General features: G+C 39.2%; 1 protein-coding gene and 1 pseudogene across 1 annotated transcript; one reads left to right on the forward strand and one right to left on the reverse strand.

Annotated features, from left to right (window-relative positions):
• On the forward strand, window positions 1-14,154 carry LOC101480094 (polymeric immunoglobulin receptor). Its single transcript, XM_024806437.2, has 6 exons — window positions 1-59; window positions 8,101-8,215; window positions 8,294-8,626; window positions 9,894-10,214; window positions 10,750-10,934; window positions 11,478-14,154. The coding sequence occupies exons 2-6, from the start codon at window positions 8,176-8,178 to the stop codon at window positions 11,562-11,564; spliced, it is 966 nt and encodes a 321-aa protein (XP_024662205.2). The 5' UTR covers window positions 1-59; window positions 8,101-8,175; the 3' UTR covers window positions 11,565-14,154.
• A 10,040-nt stretch (window positions 14,155-24,194) lies between these two features.
• On the reverse strand, window positions 24,195-25,386 carry LOC143416795 (tripartite motif-containing protein 29-like; annotated as a pseudogene).
• Between the last annotated feature and the right edge of the window lie 730 nt (window positions 25,387-26,116).

Below are 26,116 nucleotides of genomic sequence, written 5' to 3' on the forward strand. Positions count from 1 at the left end.
GCCTGGATTGCAGCCATTCAAAGACAAAATATAACGTCCCAGAACACTCCAGCTCACAGGTTAGTCTGCTCCAAGCAGTCCCACAAAGGTCAGTCTGCTGTTGTAGTTAATGCGTCATTTTTCTTAACATAATTGGTGATATAGGTTACAAGGAAGTCTGGCGCTGAACAGAAATTGTCGCGCTATGCTCCTGTGTTTATTGTGCATAAATAGTGAATTGTCCTCACACAATATTGCGTTTTGCTTCTGTTATTATGGTACATTGACAAAAACTTTACTTTTATTCACAGGATAAAACAGGTTTTTTGTATCACTAATTGCCCAGTACGATTACAGCATACAATATTATTGTCACTGCTACATTTCTGTGATGCTACCAGAAATTATTTCCACTACTAATTAATTACCGTTGAGCTCAAAGGTCCTATTAATAAACGGTTAACGAATGTGTATTTATGACGACGATTTGTGAGACTGGTAAACTTACCTTTGTTCGTACGATGGTCTTTCGTTCTACACGGTGCATTTCAAGGTCCTGTACCCATCCGTCGGTAAACTGTACCTGGGCTTGTTGCAGTGACCTGAAGTTACTAAACTTCACGAGTGTATGCACTCACTCCAAGAACCGTATAATTATAAATATGAGCGTGGTGAAAGTTGGGCAGCACGCTAACGTCTTTTGTCCACTCTGTGTGCTCGTAAGGGTCTGACCCTTTCACTCTTTGATTTTTTCCTCGTATCTTTTCTTTGACTTTTCAACAAGTCTGTCTTTGTACAGACCGGCATTGTTCTCCTTTGTTTTGTACATAACTTTTTTGGGGGACAAAGAAAAAGCAAGAAGGTATTGGAACCGGAGAATGAACGTTTTGCGGTGCTGCAAATGCTTGCGTTTGATGCGGTACTTGGATTGTTTTGCCGCGAGTTCCCAGCATGCAATGCGCGAAAGTCACGTGGTCTGTCAATCTATGTGTGGAGGAACAGTAACTGTGTGTATATGTAAGCATTGAAACACTGCATAGAGTAAAATTAACAGTAATGGTATTTTGTCCAAGTCCGCCATTGTAGAAATTCATTTCACCGAAGCAATAACCTGGCGCACAGTGTGACGTCAAAAAAGGCACAGACCTTTGATGCTGCGTTTCCTCTGTTTCCCTCGTCCACAGTAAACGCAAAAACTGAGTTTTCGAAAATCTCCACCCTGGCATGAGTTTCAAAAAATTCTTCGTTTTCAGTGACCGAAAATGCATTTATGTGTGGACGAAAGGTGCAAACGCACAGAAAAATCTGCGTTTCCAAAAATACCCATGTACGTGTGGACGTAGCCTTAGATACTGTGCTGTTCCATCTAGTTATTGGTTACTGAAAAATGTTTGGCCAGGGCAGTTATTAATTTAATAAGTAAGTGCAGCTGTTCAGATCAGATGGTGATGTAGGAAAATGCAGAACATGTTACTATAGCTGAATGCTGTGTAAAACACTAGTATTAAATCTAACTCCCATTGATGGCTTAATTAACTATTTAATAAAATTAAGTCTTTCACTGAATATCCCCCTATGCATAGTTAAGTAGTCTATGTAGCAGTCTACTGCAGGATGTCCAAAGTGCAGCCTGCAGGTCATATGTGCCCCTCTAAGTGATTTTGTGTCATTCAACTGCAAATGAAACATGTTAAAATTTTATACTGCTTGTACAGCACACAGTTGCTGAAGACAGACAATTAAAAATATTTTTATGTTCAGATTTGTTCTGGGATATGTCACCATTTATATATATCTTCCTGTGACTTTAAAGTCTGTCAGCTAGTTAGGTACATTTTTGCACTGCCAGTGTTTGTTGCTGGAGTTGATCAGTTTACCATATAAACACTTGCAGTGCATTTCAAACTTATAATTACACTGTTCATTTTGTGAATTATCCTGGAAAAAATGGAAATGTTTGCAACTTTTTCTTTCTCATGTACTTTCTTTTATTTCCTTCTGACATTTAAATTCTTTGGGATCTCAAACACCATCTTTGACATAAAGATATGTAAGTCATTTTCATATTATTTGTATTACTTATTGGCCATATTCAATAGCTTGCACAGATTATTTTGAAAAGTGATGGTTAATGGGACATCTGTGAAAGAAGTGCATTACTATTTTTTTTCTTCTGGTAATCGGTATAAAATGTTTATTTAGCTGCAGGAGTCAATGACCAATTTCATAATTAGACATCTATTGAAATTTCAATGTTTTGTGCTAACAATAATGCCAACAGTGCTCTCTTCACTTGTGCCACAACTCTGACAGTTTTGCTCCTCCCCTCATATTGGAGTTCTCTCTGAGCTGCTGCTGTCAGGTGCATCAAACCATTTTACATTCCCTTGTTATTCTAATCTCTATCTGAGTTTAGGACTCCAAACATTCACACCTGCTGTCAGTAACCAGAGCTCACATGACTGTAAGTAGTGCAGCTCATTAAGGTGAATTGAATTGAAATCTATACTTTATAGGAAGGTTTTTACTGATAAAAGTGGTAATAAACATGGTAACCAATAAAAATGCAAGCTTGCTGCTTTAAAAAAAGAAATTACTCCTGTAATCTCTAACAGTTTTTTAACAGCAGGTGTGAGGATCCACAGTCGTTAAGCTTTGGTAAAGATTTAAAAATAACATAACATTAAACATTAAATAAGTTTGATGGTGTTGACAGCAGCAGCTCAGTGTTAATCAGCTGATGGTGAGGGGAGCAGGAAAGCACTTTTCGTCATGGTTGTTGGAGTTGTTTAGGATGCTGGTATTCATAGGAACAAAAATTAACTAAGTTGTTTTCCATTCTATAGAAATTGTGTATCTACTTTTTAATAAGTCTTTCTGCTAATGTTATTAATTATCATGCATTACAGATTTTATTTTTAAGCAACAACATTTTAGCATGCAATCAGAGCATACCTTACAGTACAGTTTTGTAAGCTGTGCACACAAAAATAGACTGTTATTTTACAAAATTGCTCATTCAACAAATGTAAATCAGATTTTTTGTTTTAGGTGCACTGTAACAGCTAGATGGAACTCCTCAAAATTAAAGAAAGAACAGGGAAATACATGGAAATAACAATTTTCCTTCAAGCACATCAGCAAAGTTAAATTGGTATACTTGATAACTGTTGTTATAAGTTATTAACCCCGATTCTTTTGTCACCATGATAGAACAGAGAAAACCGACTCATAGTGGTCAAAACATTTTATATTTCTTTTTATTCAATCATCTTCTGGAATAGAGAGGCCCCTGCACAGCCCAAACACTAGTTGCAGGATCTCTAACATTTGAAGCTCCACATGTGCCTTATATGGTGGTATTTCTGTACTTCAGACGTCACACACGTCACACGCAGTTTCATTACAAACAAAACTCCTTCTATTCAGTTCTAGTGATGGGATTTCCGGCTCTTTTTAGAGAACCGGCTCTTTTGGCTCGGCTCACTAAAAAGAGCCAGCTGTTTCGGCTTCGAACCGGCTCTTCAGGTTGTTTTCTTGCTTTAATTAATTAATTATCAACAACAGCAATACAAAATTATGCACAAAAGGAATTAGTAATGTAAAAAAACGTGGTTTTCTTTATTTATGTTTATATATAAATATTTATAGGGGCCCCTAGAGACGAAACACGTACAAACTCCAAAACACATTTCTAGCGTTAACTGAACTTCCAAAACAGAGCTACGTAGATCACTTAAATTACACAATCGAATTCATATGTCTATTGTTTTTGTATTAATACACAAACACTCATACATATATATATATATATACATATATATTTAAATATGTATATATTCAAATAATAAATAAATTCATTTACCTGTTACTACCACACACCCAATCCGATTGTTGGTACTTCCTGGCTTGTGTAGCCACTAGGTAACGAAAGCTCAACACGGCCCCTAGCATCCTGGAGCTATTCCGTTGTGTTTTTGGAGTGTGTACATGCTTTGTCTCTAGGGGCCACTGTAAATATACGTTTATTTATTCATTCCACATAAAATGTAATAAATAACTTATAAAATACAAAAACTATTTACATTTCATACATTTCAACTTTTAACTACTTAAATTTTCAGCTTTTTCCTTTTAAACAAATTTAAAGTGAAACAACACAAAACACTGCAAACCACAACACAATAAAATATAAACTAATTTGGGGGGGGGGGGGGAACGCCCAGATCTTTAATTAAGGGAAAGAGCGTGTCAGGCTACATTGAAATGTAGTGAAATGTAGCCTGACACGCTCCTCGACATGTGCAAAAATTGGGGGGGGGGGCTGTAGAGGAGGAACATTATATATATATATATAGTATATACATTGGGTGAATGTGCAGTAGTAGCAGCAAGCAGGTGAATTCTGTACATTAATATGAATAGACATCTGACTATTTTACAGGATAGACAATATAAACATATTTAAAATTAAAGGAATTTGAAATGTACATTGTTCCTTGGTTTAGTGTCTGGAAGAGAGTCCTCACACTCAACTGACTGCGTTTTATCTTCCCATTGCACTGATGGGTGGACAGTTCTTAGGTGCCTGTGCATGTTGTTTGTGGAGCCAGCTCTATATGATATCCTTTTCTTGTAGACTCTACACTCTGCCTTTGTTTTGTCAATAAGATTGAAATGGTTCCAGACTTTGCTTCTTTTCTTGGTATCACTCATTTTCTTGTTGTCTCTTGTTGCTCCCGGCTCTCTTTCTTTCCCTCTCCCTCCTGCTCTTGTTGTGTGCTACTGCTGTTGCGAGTGTAACTACCGCCCCCGCCCCCTCAGCTCAGCGCTGAGGAGAGGGGGGAGGGGCGCAAATGCAAGGCTCTGTTTGCCGTCTCTGCTCAGCGCAAACACCAGGGTGACTTGCAGCATGAAGTGAAAAAAGTGAAAAGGAGGGCAGGAGAAAGGAAAAAAAAAACCACGGCTCCCAATAAGGAGCCGGCTCGCATCGTTCACTTCAAAGATCCGGCTCTAAGAGCCATTTCGTTCGCGACTGACCCATCACTATTCAGCTCCTCTTTTCTGTGTCTGAGTTATTAATATGCCTGTGAACTAAAACTTCCTGTGCAGCTTGCAATAACTTCCCCTTCCTAAGGTCTGTTGCCAGGGCAACCTGTCTGAACTTAGTTTCACTCTGTCTGTTGCTCATACTTCTGCAAAAACCTGCAGTTTCCTGTCAGCCTGTGACCTTGTCTCAAAGCTGGCCTTCTTTTATGCATAAAACAATCTAATGAGCAGATACGCATTAAAAAATATCTCTCTATTTCTTAACAAAGTATCACATGAATATGAATCTCCACAATTATAGATTTTAATTGGGAAGCAACATGCAGATGTACAGGACTACAAACAGCAATTTCTATCACATACAACTCTTTGAGAAAATACCAGCAACAGTGATAATTTATCACTTGCTGATTTATACATTTTACAGTGTAGATTGATGGAAAATCTCCACTCTGGCTAAAGTGTGTTTTTACAAACAATGTTTCCACATACAGTGGCTTGCAAAAGTATTCGGCCCCCTTGAACTTTTCCACATTTTGTCACATTACAGCCACAAACATGAATCAATTTTATTGGAATCCCACGTGAAAGACCAATACAAAGTGGTGTACACGTGAGAAGTGGAATGAAAATCACACATGATTCCAAACATTTTTTTACAAATAGATAACTGCAAAGTGGGGTGTGCGTAATTATTCAGCCCCCTTTGGTCTGAGTGCAGTCAGTTGCCCATAGACATTGCCTGATGAGTGCTAATGACTAAATAAATTTTTTGGATTGCCGTATGTGTGAAAATGGCTCACACTTCTATTCTGCACACAATCTTCTGTGTATTTTAGTGAAATGGATTACCTTCTTGCCAAATCACGGACGAGGAGAAGGAGAATTAAAGCTAGAGTTCAGCAGCATTTAAATAGCCTTGCTTTAGATGCTGTGGAACTTGCAGAGAAGGCCGTGGACCAGGCTTTCCAGATATGGATTCAAGTCTCAGATCAGATTCTCGGTTTGAAGAAATGTTAGATGAAGATGACCATAACTCCAAATCACCTCTTCATGAGCTAGGCATTGGCATGGTTTCAGCCTTTCCCTTAGACTATATGCATTTAATTTGCTTGGGTATTGTACGTAAATTACTTGCCCTGTGGATTAAGGGACCATTGCAGTGTCGGGTTCCTACTTCTACTCTGACCAAATAGACCAAACCAGCCAATCACAGACTTGGATGCAAAAAAATCTGATTGGCTGTTCTGGTCTCCAATCAGCTCGAAATGACGAAATGCAATATCCCAGAATCCATTTCATCCAAAACTCAAATGAGGCAGTGGCTGAGGAACACAGAGTGGCAGAGTTTGAAAAATTACTCTTTCTGGGTCACAAAATAAACTTTTAAAATATTTTCATGTGAGAATGTAGCTGTGTAAACTTCAAATATCTGCTCGATTCATCAAGACATCACATATTTGCACAAGTGCTCTAAACATTTTCAGAGATATGTGACACACACACATGAATGCACTAAAATAAAAAATATATTTCTTGTAAGATTTTTCTTCTGTATTTCCTCAGCATGTGCAGTGGTCTCGATACTGTGTGCATGGATGTTTACAGAGGTAGAAATACAGATACTTTGTTACTGTACTTCAGTACAAATTTCAGTTCACGTATGTACTTTACTTGAGTATTTTTTCTGACTATTTTTTACTTTTACCCCCTACATTTTTAAACAAATATCTGTAATTTCTACTTTTTACCTTATCAAAACAGACTTTTGCTTTAACACACTTGAGGGGAGTTATTTTTTCTTCACGTTAGATCAAACTCATTTTAACCTTAACAGAAACACGTAAAAAGGAAATCCTGTTCCTGTAACTAGAGCAGTGATAGGCATCTCCAGGCCTCAAGTGCCAGTTTCCTGCAGGTTTTAGATACCACCCTGGGTTAACACACTTAATTCAAATGATGAGTTCAATACCAGGCCTCTGAAGAAGTCCAAAACATCTCTCAAGCCAAAGTGAAGGAGACAACAACTATTTATTTTTACCTTCAATGATATGTGTTCTATTGCTGGTCAGAGGTCATTGTTTGCAAAACGCCTGCATGGGATGATGTGGATATTTTTATTTTTATATTTTAAATATTTTACTATTTGGGGCGACCGTGGCTCAGGGGGTTGGGAAGCGTATCTGTAACCGGAAGGTCGCTGGTTCGATCCCTGGGCTCTCTGTCCTGGTCGTTGTGTCCTTGGGCAAGACACTTTACCCTACTTGCCTACTGGTGTTGGCCAGAGGGGCCGATGGCGCGATATGGCAGCCTCGCTTCTGTCAGTCTGCCCCAGGGCAGCTGTGGCTACAACTGTAGCTGCCTCCACCAGTGTGTGAATGTGAGAGTGAATGAATAGTGGTATTGTAAAGCGCTTTGGGTGTCTTGAAAAGCGCTATATAAATCCAATCCATTATTATTGGCAATCAGGTAGAGGAATAAAATATTTCTGGGTATCTCTGTTTAGACTGCAGCCCTCACTGACAGACATGGATATGTGTTTTCCTCTTTAGACATTACAAACAGGTTCATGTTCAAGCAATCCTTTAAATCCATTTTAGACTTAATGCTATTTGGCCAACTTTGCCATTTATTTTCAATATTTAATATGAAATAATCTCAAAATGCAACAGCAAAAAAATTATGTTGATTTATAAATAAATATATAAATAAATATATTAATAATTAATTAATTAATATTACTCAATTCTAATTCCTAAGAAATGAGTCAGCTTTGACATGTGGTGTTTTTTTTTGTGTGTTTTAGATAGCACAGTAGACAGGAGTGTAGTTGAGAGTGTGAGAGGAAATGACACACTGGAAATGTCATTTCCATTTTTTTTCTATCTCTTAAGCTCAGGCAATCATGTGTTCCTCTCAGACATTGCCTGAGCTGGCATCAGGATTTAAAGGTCAAATTTGTTCTGAAACTCCTTCTCCTCATTAGAATGTGATGAATGTATCTTTAAAAAACTTGAAGGAAGTGCTAAAAAGGAAACAACTCACTAAGTAACTTCTGTTTTCTGATGATAGACACAGACACAGTGAAGAGTCAGACGCTGTTCTTCTGAAGTTTAACAACTTTTCTGCATCAGGATCAAAGTCAGAATGAAAATCTTTCATTTTCTCTTCTTCTGCTTCTTGTCAGGTGAGAACTGTTGATCTGATTTTGTCTTTAATGCTGCTTTCTAATTTTAAAAAATTTTCATCTGTTTTCATCTGACAGACACAGCTGTGCTCGTCAAGGCAAAACACAATATTTGGTCTGCAGCTGAAGGAGCAAATGGCACACTTAACTGCAACTTAACTTTGTCCGGAAGCACAAAGTTCTTCTGTAAAGAAAAATGTGAGCGAGCAGAAGATATCCTCATCAAAACAGATGGAAGCACAGCTCAGAGTGGGAGATACAGCATTGAATATAAAGATGGAGCTTCAGGAAGAGGAATTGTGTTTTTGACCTTCACACACATGATCACGTCTGACTCAGGAATGTACAGGTGTGGTTTGGGAAGATCTGCTCCAGACGCATACTATGACTTTGAGGTCAGAGTTTCAAATGGTGAGTTTTTACTAAAGGTGACTTAAACGAAAAAGTTCAAGTTCACGTTCAATTTTTTATTCATCACATACACAGTCATACAAGTACAACATGCAGTGAAATGCTTGTGTCCAAGAGAGGGAGGGGGACAAGCTGCAGATGTGGCCGTGCCAAAAAGAAAACAGTGAAAGTGCTCACATCAGGGACAAGAGGAGAGAAAAAGAGCTCTACTCAAACTGGGCCCCTAACTTGGATACCAGTTTGAGGATAGCAAAAAAAACCCACCTCAGCACAAAAAGGCACATGAATATTCACATCTACACCATGTAAAACGATGTGACATGCAACGGGGGGGTATGAGGTAAGGAATGATCTTGTGTAGACAGCGGGCTTCTTGTCCTGCAGCCGTTTCTAGTGCTGGACAGACCTGCCATTTGCATCGCGTGGGTAGCAAGCATCGGAGGCGTATATATATATATATATATATATGTGTGTGTGTGTGTGTGTGTATATATATATATGTGTGTGTGTTTTTCTTTCCCTACCTCTCTTTCTTTCTCCCTTTTCTTTCCCCCAGTCATGTCTGTCCCGTGTGTAGCAAGTGAAAATAAAATAAAATAAAATAAACAATAAAAACAAAGGTCAATCAAATGGACCTTTACAGCAATGCCGTGATGGTCCATTTGGGAAAGTAAATTCATTGGGCATCTTTCTTTGCCTTTAGACAATACTTCTGATAGCAAAAGAACCAAATGGGACAGGCGAAAAAAAATTAAAATAAAATAAAAAGAAGTTAGTCACTTTTTTTGATTTATGTGTGGATACCAGGCTCATCTTGTAGCTCTGAGTTTGAAACTCTGTTTTCTTAGTTTTAAACTTCAAAGTGCATAAAACTGTGATGTTACATGAGGTTATTTAAAATCTGTTGTGCATCTCAGGTTTATTGTTGGTGTTTTATTTTCAGTTATCTGTTGGGTATGAGAACTTTGATCCAACCTCCAAACACAAAGAGTCCAAAAGCAGCAGGACCAAACCCACTCTTCATTGTTAAAGACCAAAATCTAAAAAGTAAAAATTAATTTTGGCCATCTACTCTCTGAGGTTATCTCCTCTTCCACACCTGTTTTTTGTTGATATTTTTGGACATATTTCTGAGATTTCCGAGTTCTGAAAAATGCTTCAAAAAATAAGACAAATGAAAAAACATTCACACTCTCCCCTGTGTACTTCTAAGACCTCTAACTCTGCCCTATAAGTTCATAGTAATGAATGTTCTTCTATTTCACAGATCTGGATAAAAACAGTGGCTTTTATCACACAGAAATGAAGGGAGAAAACATCACATTAGTATGTTCCATTAATGCGTATGGACAGAGGACGTTATTTTGTAAGAATGAGTGTAAGAATGAAGGGGAGATCCTCATTGACACAACTAACAACAAATCTGTGAGTGGAAGATACAGCATTGAACACAGACCAGGATCCATGTATCCACTGTATGCGACCATCACACAGCTGACCAAGTCAGACACAGGATTGTACAGGTGTGGTTATGGAAACCCTCTGTCTCCAGATTCATACGAGAGTGAATATGTTCTTGTCAGTGATGGTAAGTTTCTGTTCAAAATAGTACAAACTTTTTGCATATTCCATGTGCCTTAAAATACTACTACTAATAAAAGTAGATCACTGCTTGGAAAGTAAAGTAAACACAATCAGAACAACAATAAATAAAATCATGAAACTTTTGGTGATTTTGAGGTGAGATTCTTGCTACTGCCTGAGATCAGCTGATACACTGAGTGAGAGATCATTATACCTTTCTAACATCAGAGGGTTTGACAAAGAAACAAACTAATGCCCATGTTTTTGTTGCTGTTCCCAGTTTAATGTTTAACAGCATTACCTTATCCATTAGCTGATTTAACAAGACTGCAACTGAACTTGACTATGTGGTCTATGTATTTCACTATGCACAAAATGCTGCATGTAGTGCTTCCTAAATGTTTGTATTAACCTGTATGCTAACATGATTTAAATTAGGCTGCATTTGCCTTCATCATTGTTGATTCAATAACCATATGCTTTGTGTTTGCTGTTCACGGCTTCAAACCCACCTACTTCCGCACCACAAACAACAACAGCAACACAGAGTGAAAGTGTGACTGCAGGAGTCTCTACACATTGTCCTGACTCCTCCTGGCTTCTAGTTGTGCGTGCGTCCTTGGATGGTGTTTTGCTGATGGCTGTTTTCCTCATGCTCTTCTACATTAGTAAGACAAGGAGGAACTTTGGACTGAACACCAGAGAAAATGACACAAACATAGAGGTGAGTTTGTGTCACTTGTTTTCTGTCTGTTGTTGCAGGTTTTAGTGAGTGCTGTTGATTCATGGTGTCAGAGGGGACTTTCTCAGTGAAATGTAGTGAAAAGAGGTGATGTTACCTGTTATTAAAGTTTCTTAAATGAAAGTTTCTTTAATAACACCATCTTCACCAGCATAGGGAAGTGAAAACAAAGCGAACAATTGTTATACCAGACAGAAACCTGTTACATAATTATTTAGGTAGAAAACCATACAACATATTTTACTGTCCCTTCTGAGGTTATTCCACAACATCAACATTTCAGGGTGTCTAAAAGTGTGAAAGCACATTTAGACCTGTTTCCTGACACTGCAGTACATGTATGCTGCTCTGAAACTTCTTATGATTTTTATATTGTTACATCTGTTTTTGTTTGTTTATTACTCTGGGGGGAAAAAACTGTGTTTCTTAGTTTTAAACTTCAAAGTACATAAAACTGTGATGTTACATGAGGTTATTTAAAATCTGTTGTGCATCTCAGGTTTATTGTTGGTGTTTTATTTTCAGTTATCTGTTGGGTATGAGAACTTTGATCCAACCTCCAAACACAAAGAGTCCAAAAGCAGCAGGACCAAACCCACTCTTCATTGTTAAAGACCAAAATCTAAAAAGTAAAAATTAATTTTGGCCATCTACTCTCTGAGGTTATCTCCTCTTCCACACCTGTTTTTTGTTGATATTTTTGGACATATTTCTGAGATTTCACTAAAAGCTCTGGATACGAGGATCACCTCCTATATAATTTGCTTCACTATGCTTTAATGTGTTCCTGTTATATAAATGCTTATATGTATTGGCATAGTTATTTGCAGAGGTGTGAAGTAACAAAGTACAAATACTTCATTATTGTACTTAAGTACAATTTTCAGGTATCTGTATTTTACTTAAGTAGTTTCTTTTCTTTTTACTTTTACCCCTTACATTTTTAAACAAATATCTGTACTTTCTACTTCTTACATTTTCAAAATAGACTAGTTACTTCAGGCTTAATGCATTTGAGGGGAGTTATTATTTAATTAATGAGCGCCTTTAAACATCCAACTTAAATAAGAGGGTTTCACGAGTTCAACTGGGACTTAAACCAGATACCTTTGTGTTATTGCTTTGAGTTGTACACTAACCCTCTAAAGTTAACTATTAAATATTTTAATCAATTGACATCTTCAGTTTTTACACAGCCTGCTGTTTACTGCTGTATTCGGCTCATATGGACAGGAACCAATGTTCCCTCTAAGCTGCACACGTGCGCAATTGCGCACTGCTGGCACGGTCTCTGCACACAGAAAATCTGCTTTGCGTACAAAAAAAATCTAACCTGAATTGAAATTAAAATTAATACTTTAACAATTCTGTTTTGCAGTGTTAGTCAGTAAGTGACTGGCTGCTTCTGTATGGGATTAGCATGATGCCACCTTATCCCATAGTCCAACCATTGATGCGATTCACATTTGTATATACGCAGCTAATCAACGTCGCTGACAGGCTATGACAGCGTCCTTATGTGCCGACACCGGTGTTTTAGCTAGCAAAGCGGCGTGGCTGATGTGGAGTGAAGCATGTTAATGACAACGTGTACAACCATTGGAGATGTGAGCAGGACAGATGGAACAATTGAGGGAAAAAGGTGTCGACTTTATACCACAATTTAAAAACGATACCAGTTTTTAAATTGTGTTCATAGGCCACGTAAAACCAGAGTTATGATAAAAATATCTGCAATGTTTGGTTTTCTTCCTGAATACTATCGTTGTTTATTTTTTACTGCGGGAAGAAACGGTAAAAACAGCGTTTTATAAGGAAAACGCTCGAAAGCCTGTGAGCAAAAACAAAACCAAAAAACTCACCCTTTCCTATTGGTGGAAAAAAGTACCATGTCGAAATGGGGGAAGTTTTAGGAGTGACGGCGGTGTTTTGAGATGTGAGAGATTTGAGACGTTTAGCGCAAATCTTGTGTAGTCAGTGTGTAGTGTAGTCAATAGTTTCGTTGGTGTGTCAGAACAATGAGGCAACTGCTGAATGTTACAGGTGTTACAGGAGTGATACATCTCCTGCAGGTATCAGGCTATTGTTCTCCTTTATCTCATAGTGGACAGAAATTATTTTTTGGAGTGGCACAAATAATTTGTGTGGCATCAAATTTGATGCAGAACAGCTGATTGTTCTGCAAACAGTTTGAAATGTTTATTTAAAAAAACACCTTGGCTGCATTAAAAAAATAAATAGCTGCAAAAAACTTTGTTGTTTGCCAAACTGAGTTACTTTTTTGAAGAAGTAACTATATAATTAATTGCTCAACATTGGTCATTATATGCTGTATTTTGCAGACAGGACTTTCTTCCAGACCACAGACTCATACTAATAATACAAGTCAGAGCTTTATAAAAAATAAAAAAAAGAAAGAAAACAAAGAAAGTTGTGTTTTCAAAATTGGAGATCAAGTTATTTTTACTTCTAATAGTGTTAACATACTACACAGGTCATGAGCAAGATGTATTAAAGGAAGTTTTTCCTTCACACTGTTGCCAAAGTGTTTGCTCATAGGGGGTCATATGATTGTTGGGGTTTTCTCTGTATCTATTATTGTATGATCTACTGTACAATATAAAGCACCTTGAGGCGACTGTTGTTGTGATTTGGCGCTATATAAATAAAATTGAATTGAACTAAATTGAATCTAAATCCCATAGAAAATTTGTAGACAGCATCGAAAAGGCAAATGCAAGCAAGAAGGCCTACAAACCTGACCCACTTACATCACTTCTGTCAAGAGGAGTGGGCCAAGATTCTAGCAAACTATTGTAGAAAGCTTGTTGAAGGATACCTGAAATTTTTGGCCCAAGTGAAACCGTTTCAGGGCAATTCTATCAAATACTAAGGAAGTGTATGTATACTTCTGACTTTGATGAAAGTATTACAAAAATAAATAAATAACAATTTTCCCTCTCTTTATTCTGACATTTCACAAATACAAAAATTATATTCTCGGATTTGATGTTTGATAGTAAAGATTAAAATGTGTTTGCGTTTTTAGTGTATGTAAATAAGTGGTTTCAATTGTATGTGATGAGAGGAGAAACTGACAGAATGAAAGTCGGAACGAGTCTTTGTGCTTGTCGCCTTTTCTCCTTATATACCGTATAGACAATTTATAATGTAATGTTTCATACCTGCAGCATAACACACCCTATCCTATAAATAAACTTGTTGTATAAATGTTTACTAAGACATTTAAAAAAACATCTTGCCGTCTGTTTATTTATTTGTTTCCTTTAATTCTCTGTACACAATGTTGAGTTTATCCAGATATAAACAGTTTTATTTCAGTTGTTTTTACATAAACAGTGCAACACAGTAACGGACAAATGGTCCTTTTTTATTTATTTAAAAGAAACAGCTGTTTTTAAATTCGGCTGTAGAATATTTAAACTGACAAAGGTTTAAAATTAATTACACGCATAAATACAAGTGAGAATTAAACACACCTTATACGCTGACAACAAACACTCTTTGGTTTTAGTTTAATATGCAAGTTGACAAGAAAAAAATCCACTGTTTTTATCTTGTTTTTTTTTCCCCCTTCACCTTCCCTTTTCTGTTACAATTCAAGATTATGTTTTTCACACAGAATAAAAACCAAATCTGAGGTTTTAAAACGGTTTCTGAATAGTTGAGAAAACACAGACTGGAGTTCATCCATAATTCAGACTGTTTTTACTTAATATGAAGTGAAGAGAGATGTATCCAAAGCTTCAGGTTACAACCTCCATAAACTGCACTTGTGTCAGTAGTATTACAAGCTAGTTAACTGTAGTGAAATTATACTTAAATATATTATCATATTATCGTATTAGTAGAAACTGATAAAACATAAAATAGCTATCATAGCCAATGACAAATAAATAAAACGTTTTTTTTTTCAGTAGAATCAGTGTCATCCACCAACTTTGGACTGGAAACCAAACTAATATATGTACAATGTATAATACAGAATACCTGATATGTGGACACACTGTACAGTTTATACCTGATCATACCTGATACTTATTTAACTTTCACAATATTTAAGTGAGAAGAAGTGTGAATCACAAATGTGACAATATTTCTTTGCACAGTAAGTTCATTATTCTGAGTCAGCAGAGAGGTGGATACTGGAGGCTTGGGCCCACTCTCGTGCAGGCTGTCAACTGTGGCAAGGATCCCACAGGCAAGGGTCGGTGCATTGGTGGTTCTTGATGTCCGGGGCTGGGCGCTCAGGTATGTACCAGCTCACTCCTGGTGGCTACTTGGCAGGGCCTGGCGCCTGTTGCTCGGTCAGGCCTCCTCCGGGGTGCGGGGGGCCCTCGGGCCTCCGGCCTCTGGGCCTGCGGCTCGGTTCACTCTGGCACAGCTGGCTGCCAGCAGAGCTGGCGGGCATGCCGGTGCAGCCCCCTCTAGCTTCTGCTCGGTGGCTACTGGGTGACGCCTCATCTGGGGATCCTCAGCCCTTCCCATGAGGGTGGCACGGATGCCCCTCCGCTGGTCCTCCTTGGGCTCTCGCACTCTGGGGCCTCTGGATGTCTGGGGCCTGGATCTCCTCCATGCCTGCTTCATGCCCTGGGGGACGGGGCTATGGCTCGCTACATCCTCTTGCAGACCATTACATGTGGAAACCATTTGAATACAAGTGCGCTGATCCACACAGGTATGCACACGGATGTTCACTGCTCGTAGACTTAAATTACACCTTTCTTGGCTGCTACTTCAAAGCACATTGTGCGCTGTCTGTCCTGCGTGCTGCACAACAACATTGAATATTTAGTATTTACTGCTGTTTACACTTAGCTAGATTAATGCGATGGTGTTACATCCCCCAGGAGGATGTCTCTTCTCCCTATTAACCCTTTGTTTTGTCCAGGCTCCACCTCCTCTGTCCTGATTGGATGCTGTGCAGAGTCCGGCTGATTGGTAATCAGCAGAGCACTATTTAAGGCCTGTGGAGCTGTGCTTCTGGGCCCTCCGGTCATTTTGGTTGCCATACTTGTGCAGGCTTGCATGCCTTTGTATTTTGTGTGAGCATTATTGTTTCATGTTCAGACTGCTTGTAGGGGAGAGCTGCCTTTTGTTTTGACACCCTGTTTTCTCCTGTTTATGTGTTGTTAGGTAGGTTATGGTTATAGGTTGTATATTTTGTTTCTTTGGAGTTAGGTAAGTTTCTTTTATTTCTACGTCAGGGATGTTTTGTTTGTTATGTTGGCCTTGGCTCTCCCTGACGTTACACCTCGGTCTGAACCCCATCACCAGTATTAAATAAACCTTTTAAATTTACCATCTTGGCTCCTCCTTCTCTATCCACATTTATGTTCGTCCCTTCAACCCCCTAGACTAGCCAGGGGGACGTAACAGATGGTGATGTGTTTAGTATGTTGCTTTGTTTTTTTTTTGCTTGTTTTCTATTCTTTCTCTCTCAACAGGTGATCCAGGAGATTTTTTTTCTCCCCCCCTTTCTCACTGTCCCTCTCCCCTTCTGTTTTTCTTTTCCTTCCTCTTTCTCTCTCCCTTTCCTATCCCTCACTCATGTCTGTCCCGTCTGTAACATCTGAAAATAAAATATAATAAATAATAAAAACAAAGGTCGATCAAATGGACCAATACGGCAATGCCACGATGATCCATTTGGCAAAATAAATCCATTGGGTATCCTTGTTGTACTACTACTACTAGTATTTTCACCATTTACAACAGCACCATTAAGTGTAAAATGAAGAGTGTGTGAAACTGTGTGATGTATCCCAGACCGCCAAGTCTCCCAGCCTCCTGCCCTGAAACAATCAACCTTACAAAACTCATATACAATATTTTTCGGTCTATATGGTACACTTAAAAACCTTGAATTTTCTCAAAAATCAACAGTGCACCTTATGTCTGAATTCTGGTTGTGCTTAATGACCTCGAACCAATTTTATGTGGTACACGTCGCTCAAAAATCCGTCAAAAATGTTTTAGTACGACTTTTGTAAGCTTTGAAGCAGCATTGCTTGATGGACTACCCTTACAGTTACCGTAGTCAGGAGCCTCGCAGAGTAATACGTACTGTGCTTCAACATAATACAACCAGATTGTATGTATGGTTGTATGTAAGGACCCCAAAATGGCCCCTGTTAAGAGACATGTTTAAGAAGTTGATTTCAAACTGAAGGCTGTCAGTCACGCAGGAGAACATGGGAATAGAGCAGCGGCGAAATCTGTCTGTCTGTGTTATTATGCTCAGTGTCTTTTACGCTACGTTCACACTGCAGATCTTAATGCTCAATTCTGATTTTTTGATCAAATCTGATTTTTTTGTCTGCTTGTTCACACTATAAATAAAATGTAGTGTGACGCGCTGTTTAGACCCGGAGCAAACAGTATTGTTTGACTGATGGTCGTTAATATACAGACTTGTGTCGGACTTTACGTTTCCCAATTTTGCTTTAAGTTATTTTGTTATTTACATATGGCCTAATAATGATCCTTATTGCTGTTTTAGAGGAGCGGTGCTTCAAAGGATAGTTGCAGATTTCTGTCAGAATCTGCAGATTATACAGTACAAATAAAATGTTCACTTTTCTCCAACGTTGTCTTCCCAACAGTTTCACTGGATGTCCAGGAAGCGTTCACAATGTCTTCTCCGGCGCTGATAATTGGCGTCTGTCTTGTGTCAGTGACGTAAAAGATGGATTTAATGCTACTTGACCGTACAAACAGCAGTCGCTTTCTAAAACATCAGATGTGTATCGGATTCAGCACCACATACGAAAGTGACCCAGATTGGATTTGAAAATATTGGATTTGTGCCGTTCACACTGTCATATCATGATCGGATATGGGTCACATAGGGTCAAAAAAGTCAGATTTGATGCGCTTTTGCGTACAGTGTGAACATAGCCTATGTATACATTTTGACAGCACAATTGTGAGCTTTTTGTTATAAACAAAAACAATTTTGTTCTAACTTATTTATGGAGCATTATTATTTTATAAATGCTGCTGTATGTTAATAAAAATGCCTGTGTGACATCTTGGACACAGCTTTGACTAAGAACTCTCTTTTTGTTTTTACTTTATGGCTTAAAAAATATTGAGATATTTATCGTACATCGCATTCCATTAAAAGAATATCGAGATATGAATTTTTGGGTCCAGCCCTAGTACATGATGGTATGATGCAACAACAGAGTGAGGAAAACACAGGGCTTAAATACACACGGGAGTAAAGAAGGAATCAGACACAGGAGGAGAGGACAGCTGGGTGAAATTTTTTCTTCAAGGCTAGAGCAACAATTTAACGGTTGGTCACTGTTAGTCCATTTTTTAGTACATTCTGATAACAGCAAGTTCACTGGATATACAGACTTCCCAAGCTGTCGAAATGGCCTGTATGTCACATTAATCAAGAGTATATAAGCCAAAAAAGAGAAACACTGTTTTTATTTGTTGTTGCCTTTAATTACATTACATTGTTTAAAGGATTTGATTCCACACAGAGGTCTTTGAATTTAAATTTGCATTGTTGTTAATGGTAACTACAGAAATGACATTTGCATTCAAAGGAAAGTTATTGTTATTATCAGTGGACTGTTCATAAAAAAGTTTTCAGTTTCAGTTTTATTTGTCATATGCAAGTTAGCACAGGGTCAACATCGCAACGAAATGTATTTGACGATCAGAAGACAATCACTCAGCCAAATGGTACAGTAGAAATAAAATAAAATAAAATAATAAAAAATTAATAGAAAAATAGTAAAAGCAAACTATTAATAAGATGTAGTAAAAGAAAAAGAGATTTTCAGTTAACTGACTATATATATATATGTATATATAAATGTATGTACACACTAGTGATTAAATAAAGAAAATCTTAAATAGGAATGAGGGGGCAGATGGGATATTACACATTTCTCACTCACTATGTATTAACAGACCTCTCTGCAGTGAATCATATCTGTTATTAACCTCTGTCTCTCTTCCACAGCATGTCTTTATCCTGTCTTCCTTCTCTCACCCCAACCGGTCGCAGCAGATGGCCGCCCCTCCCTGAGCCTGGTTCTGCCGGAGGTTTCTTCCTGTTAAAAGGGAGTTTTTCCTTCCCACTGTTGCCAAAGTGCTTGATCATAGGGGGTCATATGATTGTTGGGTTTTTCTCTGTATCTATGAAGCGCCTTGAGGCGGCTTTTGTTGTGATTTGGCGCTATATAAATAAAATTTAATTGAATGAGCAGCAGTACAAACTTAACAGTACAAAAGTTTTTGTTTTTTGTGGCAGTTGTTACAGTATTGCACTTTTTTTAAATATAAATATCAATAAAGTGGAGTGACCAGTGCAGATTATACAGAGTACTTGTGAAGCTGCAGGGTAGCTTCTGAGTGCTGTGTTGTGTGTGTTTAAGTGTTGTGGTTGAGGTGTCGTATGGCTTGGTGGTAAAAACTGTTTTTAAGTCTTGTAGTCTGAGCAGACAGACTCCTGTAACGTCTGCCAGATGGTAACAAGGAGAACAGCTGATGTGCTGGGTGGCTGTGGTCCTTGATGATGCTGTGTGCTTTACGGAGGCATCGCTGGAGATAAATGTCCTGAATGGCAGGAAGCCTCATGCCAGTGATGTGCTCTGCTGCCTTCACCACCCTCTGTAGTGATTTACGGCTGCTGGTAGAGCAGCTTCCGTATCAAACTGTAATGCAGCTCGTCAGCAAGCTCTCGATTGCACACCTGTAGAAATTTGAGGTGATGTTGGCATTCATGCGTGTAAACAAAGGATCCCAGGCAGCAGAGCGTCCACGGAGTCGAAACCTGTTGGGTCTGTGTCTCCACAAGCCCCGCTAGTTCTAGAGACTTATTCATCATGAAGAAAACAAGACAGTCAGTGATCGATCGATTTTCCTTGCAAGGGAGGCCTCGTCTGTGTCCACCACGAAAATGACCCAAAATCTGGCCCCCTCCTGCTGCCTTTTATTGAGAAACAGTTCACACAAAACACATCACAGCAAAGCAACGCCCGCATGGTTCTAAGACCAGGCATTGTATGCATATGTGTGAACTTCTGTAAGAATGTGTGTGTGTGTGAGCTTACATCAAAAAGACCCTCACAAGGATGTGTCTATAATAAAAAACTACAGCCCCCCCACCCAGAACCTCGAGAATCTGGGGAGGGGGACAGTGGAATTCCTTTTGTAGAGATGGCAAGCATAAAAATGACAACATTTAACAATTCACTCTAACAAAACCCGCTGTAAAGTCCGAACTGGCTGACGAACGTAGCTCCAAAAGCGTTTGTCTGTCATACCAAGTGTATGATCGTGCTGTGCGCACAGAAATAGAAAGCAGTACAAAATAAATAATAACATTTGTGCTGAGATGACTGGGAGCTGTCGTTGGTGCAGCCATCTTACAATGCAACCGGACGTAAAAAAAAAGAAAAACAAAGAACATGTCATCAGCTGACATCTGGTTGAATTCATTTGTGTAAATCCACAAAGAGCAGCAGGTCAGCTGATCACAGCCTGTACATTCAGAAAATCTACTGAAGCTCTCAATAGAAATTATGTGAGTCATGATTCTTTTCAGACACTGAGCCATTACAACTGATCTTAGGGTTCCTCCACCTGCTGAATCCACTTCAACCCCTGACTCCTCATTTTCCTGTTTAGAGACAAAGTCGCCCTCTACAATGTAGGCAACAGAAAATAGAGCCACTTTTTATTTTCCTTCTTTTTCTCTGCTCATGAGGCAGAGCTCAGCTACGTTTTACTTTCTTACTCTGAGTATATTTCAGAGCCTGTACTTTTTCACTTTTACTTAAGTAAAGACATTGAATCAGTACTTTAACTTTTACTGGAGCATTTTTTAACACAGGTATCTGTACTTCTACTTAAGTACAACATGTGTGTACTTTTGCCACCTCTGCGTATCAGCCACATTAAAGTCTCCCTCTTCTGTGGTGCCGCCTTTACAATGTGTTAAAGTCTTCTTCATCATGATCTTGTTTCACCTCTGAGGGGAAATTTTGATGCTGGTCCTCTTTGTCTGTTCACTGCCTGCTGGAAACTTACCTGCTCGCTGCTGCTGCTGCTCTTCCTCTCAGCTTCCAAGAGTAAGTCTGAAAACTCACCCGCCTGCCCTCCTGTCTGCACCTCTGCTCTGAAAAAGGAAAGGAGAGGTTAGACATGTTGTTCTTCTCCTCACTCCACCACACACCTGGACAAACCCCCTCTCTGCAGCACTTGGCCTTGACAGCACAAGGTCCTGGACCACGTTTACATGTCTTCATAAGTTAACAGATGTGAAGTATTTTCACATATGGCCCTTAAAGCTTTTGTTAAAATGCTCCACAACACTTGGTTCAATCTGGCTTTATGCAGAGAAATGTGTGATGTTAAACTGAACCATCAGCTGATGCAAATGTTTATTATTAAACTCCTCGCCTTCATCTGTTGGAAGTTTAACAGGTACACGTCCCTCACTCATCCTCAAAAGCAGATGCAACAGATGCTGCTGCCTTGGTTTGAAGACACCTGCATGCATACTTAGAAAATCCATCTGTACATGTCAGTAAGTGTCTCACATTATCATTATCTGCACAATATTCACCCATATCAGCCAAATCAGCCTGTTTGTCGATTCCACCAATCAAAACTCTGTTTCTGGGAAAAAGTCTTCTTGCGGGTTTATGAAGTGTGTAAGTATCCTCCCTCTTTAAACAATGACAATGTTTCACCTCCAGTAGTGACAACATTACACCTGCTGATTCCCCTGCAGCTTTGAGAGGGTTATTCACACTGCCCAAACCCACCAAGTGAGCAGGGTCATGATATCATTTATGTCATGTGTTTTCCACGATCGCTATGAGACACAAGTGGTCAGACTGTGAGTGTTAACACATCTTATTTCATCCCCATCACACAAAAACACTCAGCAGTGCGCGCCTGTTTTATGCTTCCCACATCAACAGTTTCTCCTCTTGTGCAACAGACTTGCTGTGATCCAGGGAATTGTGCACCACATCATCATTTGCGTTACGCAGAACAAAGTGCACTTTATTCAGACTGTGTACTGTTGAGTGAAGCCTGACCAGCATGTGGCTGTGGCTTTATGTCAACATGTTTTTTCTCTGTGTTGTTTTTTCTCTGAAATATGCAAAACAAACTCTTTTAGGATGTGTGTTAATGTAAGCTATACGATGTCCTGTTCAAACAGAGCCTCGGCCGCTCATTATAGCAACCAGCTGTCAACTCAAAATGACGTGTGATGAGTGAAAGACTTTAAATTGTGCTTCACTCATGATTCTTCTTCAACATGCAGGACACCGTTGTAAAGGAAAAATGCACTTGTACTGTTTAACCATGTTGATATAAATGACATTTTTATGACTCGCCTGTGTGGAATTTATACAGAAAACCTGCAACAATAACAACATCGTCTCCACCAGATGAAACTCCACAGCATGACCTGACATTCAGACACTGAAAAGTTCAGGCTGGTCGTCATTATAATTTATGGACTTTTGAACCGCGTCCTTGATTTGTCTTTGACTGTATGCTGACTCTGAGTTGCTGAGTCCCTGCTGTGACTATTTCAGCCTGGTATTCATTCTTGTATTTGCTCAGGGTCCAGGATACAGACTGGATAAGGCACATTTAGAGAACACATTTAAAACAAAACAACAAAATCGTTTTTCATGTTAGTAAGATTAATGACTATATTTTATGTATGAGAGAAGAAGAAAAGCTTTGGGTTAACCAGTTTGAATAAAATAGATGTCTAATGAACAAACAAACAAACATTTTCTAAAAAAGCTTTGGAGAAACGATTTCATCCAGTTTGTCCATTATTAAAACTGATGTTTATTTGCCAATCATTCAACATCACCACTTGTTTATAACTCTGCTGATTTTATTCCCTTTGTGTCCAGGCTGAGATTCCAGGTGTCTCCCTCAGATCATTTTCTCCAAATCAGAAGCATCAGATTTGTGGAGATGCTCTGCCTGCCAGACACAGCTCAGGGCAAAGACACATGTTTATCCTCCACAACATACAGGCCTGTATCATTTAGTGTCTGTATTTAAATGTATAAATGATCGAGTGTGATCAAACTTTCATATGAAATATAATATTAAATGTCAAACATTAACTATTTAATTTTTGTTACATTTTAAAAGTTCAAACCTCAAAGACATTAAGTTTACAGTCACATATGATCAAGAAAATCAACAATCTTCACATTTCAGAAACTGGAACCAGCTTTAAATGTGACTAAAATAATGATAAAACAATCAATTCTCTAATCATTGACTAACTGATGAATCACTGCAGCTCCAATATATTGTTGCATTTGACAACCCACTACAGCAACTACAGAATAAAAGCACTAACCAGACTGATGACAGATTTCAAACATGCTGAATATGAAGAGTAGTATCATTTAAACTCACATGATTATCAGCCATGAGAACACATTCAGATTTATATTGATGTAAGGTATATAAATGTAAGTACAGTTTGAATCAGTGCAATATTATTTTCACACATCAATGGACCACTGAACTTCTCAGCTTCTAAAATGTAAAGCCTCATTTAGAAACTACACAAGTACATATAATGGTCAGGGATCAACATGAACCTGTCTTCTCTATTTGACTTTAATCAACTCTGCAGTGGCTCCATTTTTCCAAAGACAAAGTCCAGCATAGAGCGGCTGAGTGAATGTGGTCTGGACTCTGTGGAGGAGAGTCATGGTTTCAGAGACGCTGTAGAAAGACAGAATACCTGCTCTGTGATCCAGGTACACTCCTACTCTGGAGGACCGAGGACCTGAGAGATCAGTTTGGACATTGTTGTGCAGAAATGTATAACTGTCTGTGTAACAATCTAATGCCCAAGATTTGTTATTGAATCCAAATAAACGTTCATTGCCCGTCCCTGCTCTGCTGATATTCTTGTATGCGACTGCTACACCAACTACTCCCCCTCTCCACTCCACCTCCCAGTAACAACGTCCAGTCAGACTCTCTCTACTCAGGACCTGATACCATACAGTGAATCTGTCTGGATGATCAGAATAAGACTGTTGTTGTTTCATAAATGTTGCTTTTCTGTTCCCCTTGGATAACAGTAGATATGTGTTTGCTGTGTTTGGATCCAGTGTGATTTCATGTGAATATTTTAAGAATCCAGCTCTGGTCTTTGGCTCTGCTGGTGACAGTAAAACATCCTCTTCAGTGGCTGTCAGTGAGATGTTTGTCCATTCCTCTCTCAGAATGTCCTGTAGTTTATCTCTGGTCTCTGACACAGCTGCTGTCACATCCTCAAAGTAGCTCAGAGGAAGAATATTGATGCTGGATGAGTGTGTAGACTCACTGAGTGCTGACAGTGAGGGGTAGTTGTGTAGAAACTGGTTGTGATCCTCTGTGTGTGAGAGCTGCTCCAGCTCGCCGTCTTTCCTCTTCAGCTCAGCGATCTCCTGCTCCAGCTTCTCCTGAAGCTCTTTGACTCGACTCACTTCAGTTTCCTGCTGGGATCTGACCTGCTGCTTCACATCAGAGCTTCTTTTCTGGAGGAGACGGATCAGCTCAGTGAACATCTTCTCACTGTCCTCCACTGCTTTATCAGCAGAGCCATTGATGGCCTCCACCTCCTGTTGAAGCAGCTTCACATCTTTCTCTCGCTCCTGGATTCTCTGCTGGATGTTTAGTCGTCTCACCTCGAGCTCCTTCTGCTTCTCAGTCCTTTCTGCTGCAGCTGGGACTGTTTCATGGCCTTTATGTTCATCCATTGTGCAGAGATAACAGATACTCTGCTGATCAGTACGACAGAAAATCTTCATCACCTCATCATGACGAGAGCAGATGTTCTCCTGGAGCTTCACAGAAGTTTTAACCAGCGTATGCTTTTTAAAAGTTTGAGATTCATAGTGAGGTTGGAGGTGTTTCTCACAGTAAGAGGCCAGACAGACTAAACAGGACTTGATGGCTTTCAGCTTCCTCCCAGTGCAGACATCACAGGCCACATCTTCAGGTCCAGCATAGCAGTGATCAGCTGGAGCAGCTTGGAGTCCAGTCTTCTTCAGCTGCTCCACTAAAGCTGCTAACATGGTGTTTTTCTCCAGGACAGGCCTCGGTATGAAAGTCTTCCTGCACTGAGGGCAGCTGTGGATTCCCTTCCTGTCCTCTTCATCCCAGAAACTTTTAATACAGTTCCTGCAGTAGCTGTGTCCACAGGTTGTAGTCACCGGATCCTTCAGTAGATCCAAACAGATGGAACAAGAGAAGGTTTCTCGGTCCAGCTGAACTCCTTTCTGCGCCATTTCTCCTCTCAGTGTCAGTGACTGTGTGAGTTTCTCTTCCTTATAACTGAAACTAGTCTGAGCTCTGATCTCAACAACATGTTTCTGCAGTGAATGGAGCCTGTCAGCTCTTACATGTCACCACATGTTGGTTACACCCATCTTCAAAGTGCAGATCTGAAGGGGAGGGAACGAGGAAACACGTGGACAGAGAGGAGGTGCTGTGTTTAAGAGCAGGAAGAAGAGGGAGGTTATCAGGCTGTGCTTCACTCCAGGAAGAGGAGCAGTTTGAGAGCGATACTGTGTGTTTAACCCTTTTTATTTACTGCTCACATCAACTTTTAAGCTTGTTAACACTTTCTTCTATATAAATAAACTTCAGTTTAGAAATGTCAGAGTTCTCACTGAAGTTAACAAACAGTCCTTCAGTTTCAGTCAATGCAGGAGGATAATGATCCTAAACATACAGATAAGGCAGCCACTGACATGATGCTTATGTTGCATTTAAGTTTATGTTCATTTCAGTTGTTTCTCTCCCTCAAACACCATCAGAGGTGAGAGGGTGCAGCAGGTGTAGTAGTTGGTATATGAGGCAGTAAACAAATTAAAGGTTTTTCAAACACATTCATCTCCACAAAAATGTGATAAATGTTTGACAGGAATAAAAAGAAACTCTGATCCTTCTTTAAAAGTATTTTTCTGTTATTACGGTCGAGTTGATCACACAAAATCATCTTGAGCAGGGACGTGGCTAAATACTGGTATGTGAGAACCCGTCAATATTAAGGTCTCCAGTGACTGACTGCAGCTTTGTGACCTGGAGATACTGGATATTAGAACTTGGTGGTCTGTAAC

This window comes from Maylandia zebra, linkage group LG3 (assembly GCF_041146795.1).
Source record: "Maylandia zebra isolate NMK-2024a linkage group LG3, Mzebra_GT3a, whole genome shotgun sequence".
In the NCBI taxonomy this organism is placed as follows: Eukaryota; Metazoa; Chordata; class Actinopteri; order Cichliformes; family Cichlidae; genus Maylandia; species Maylandia zebra.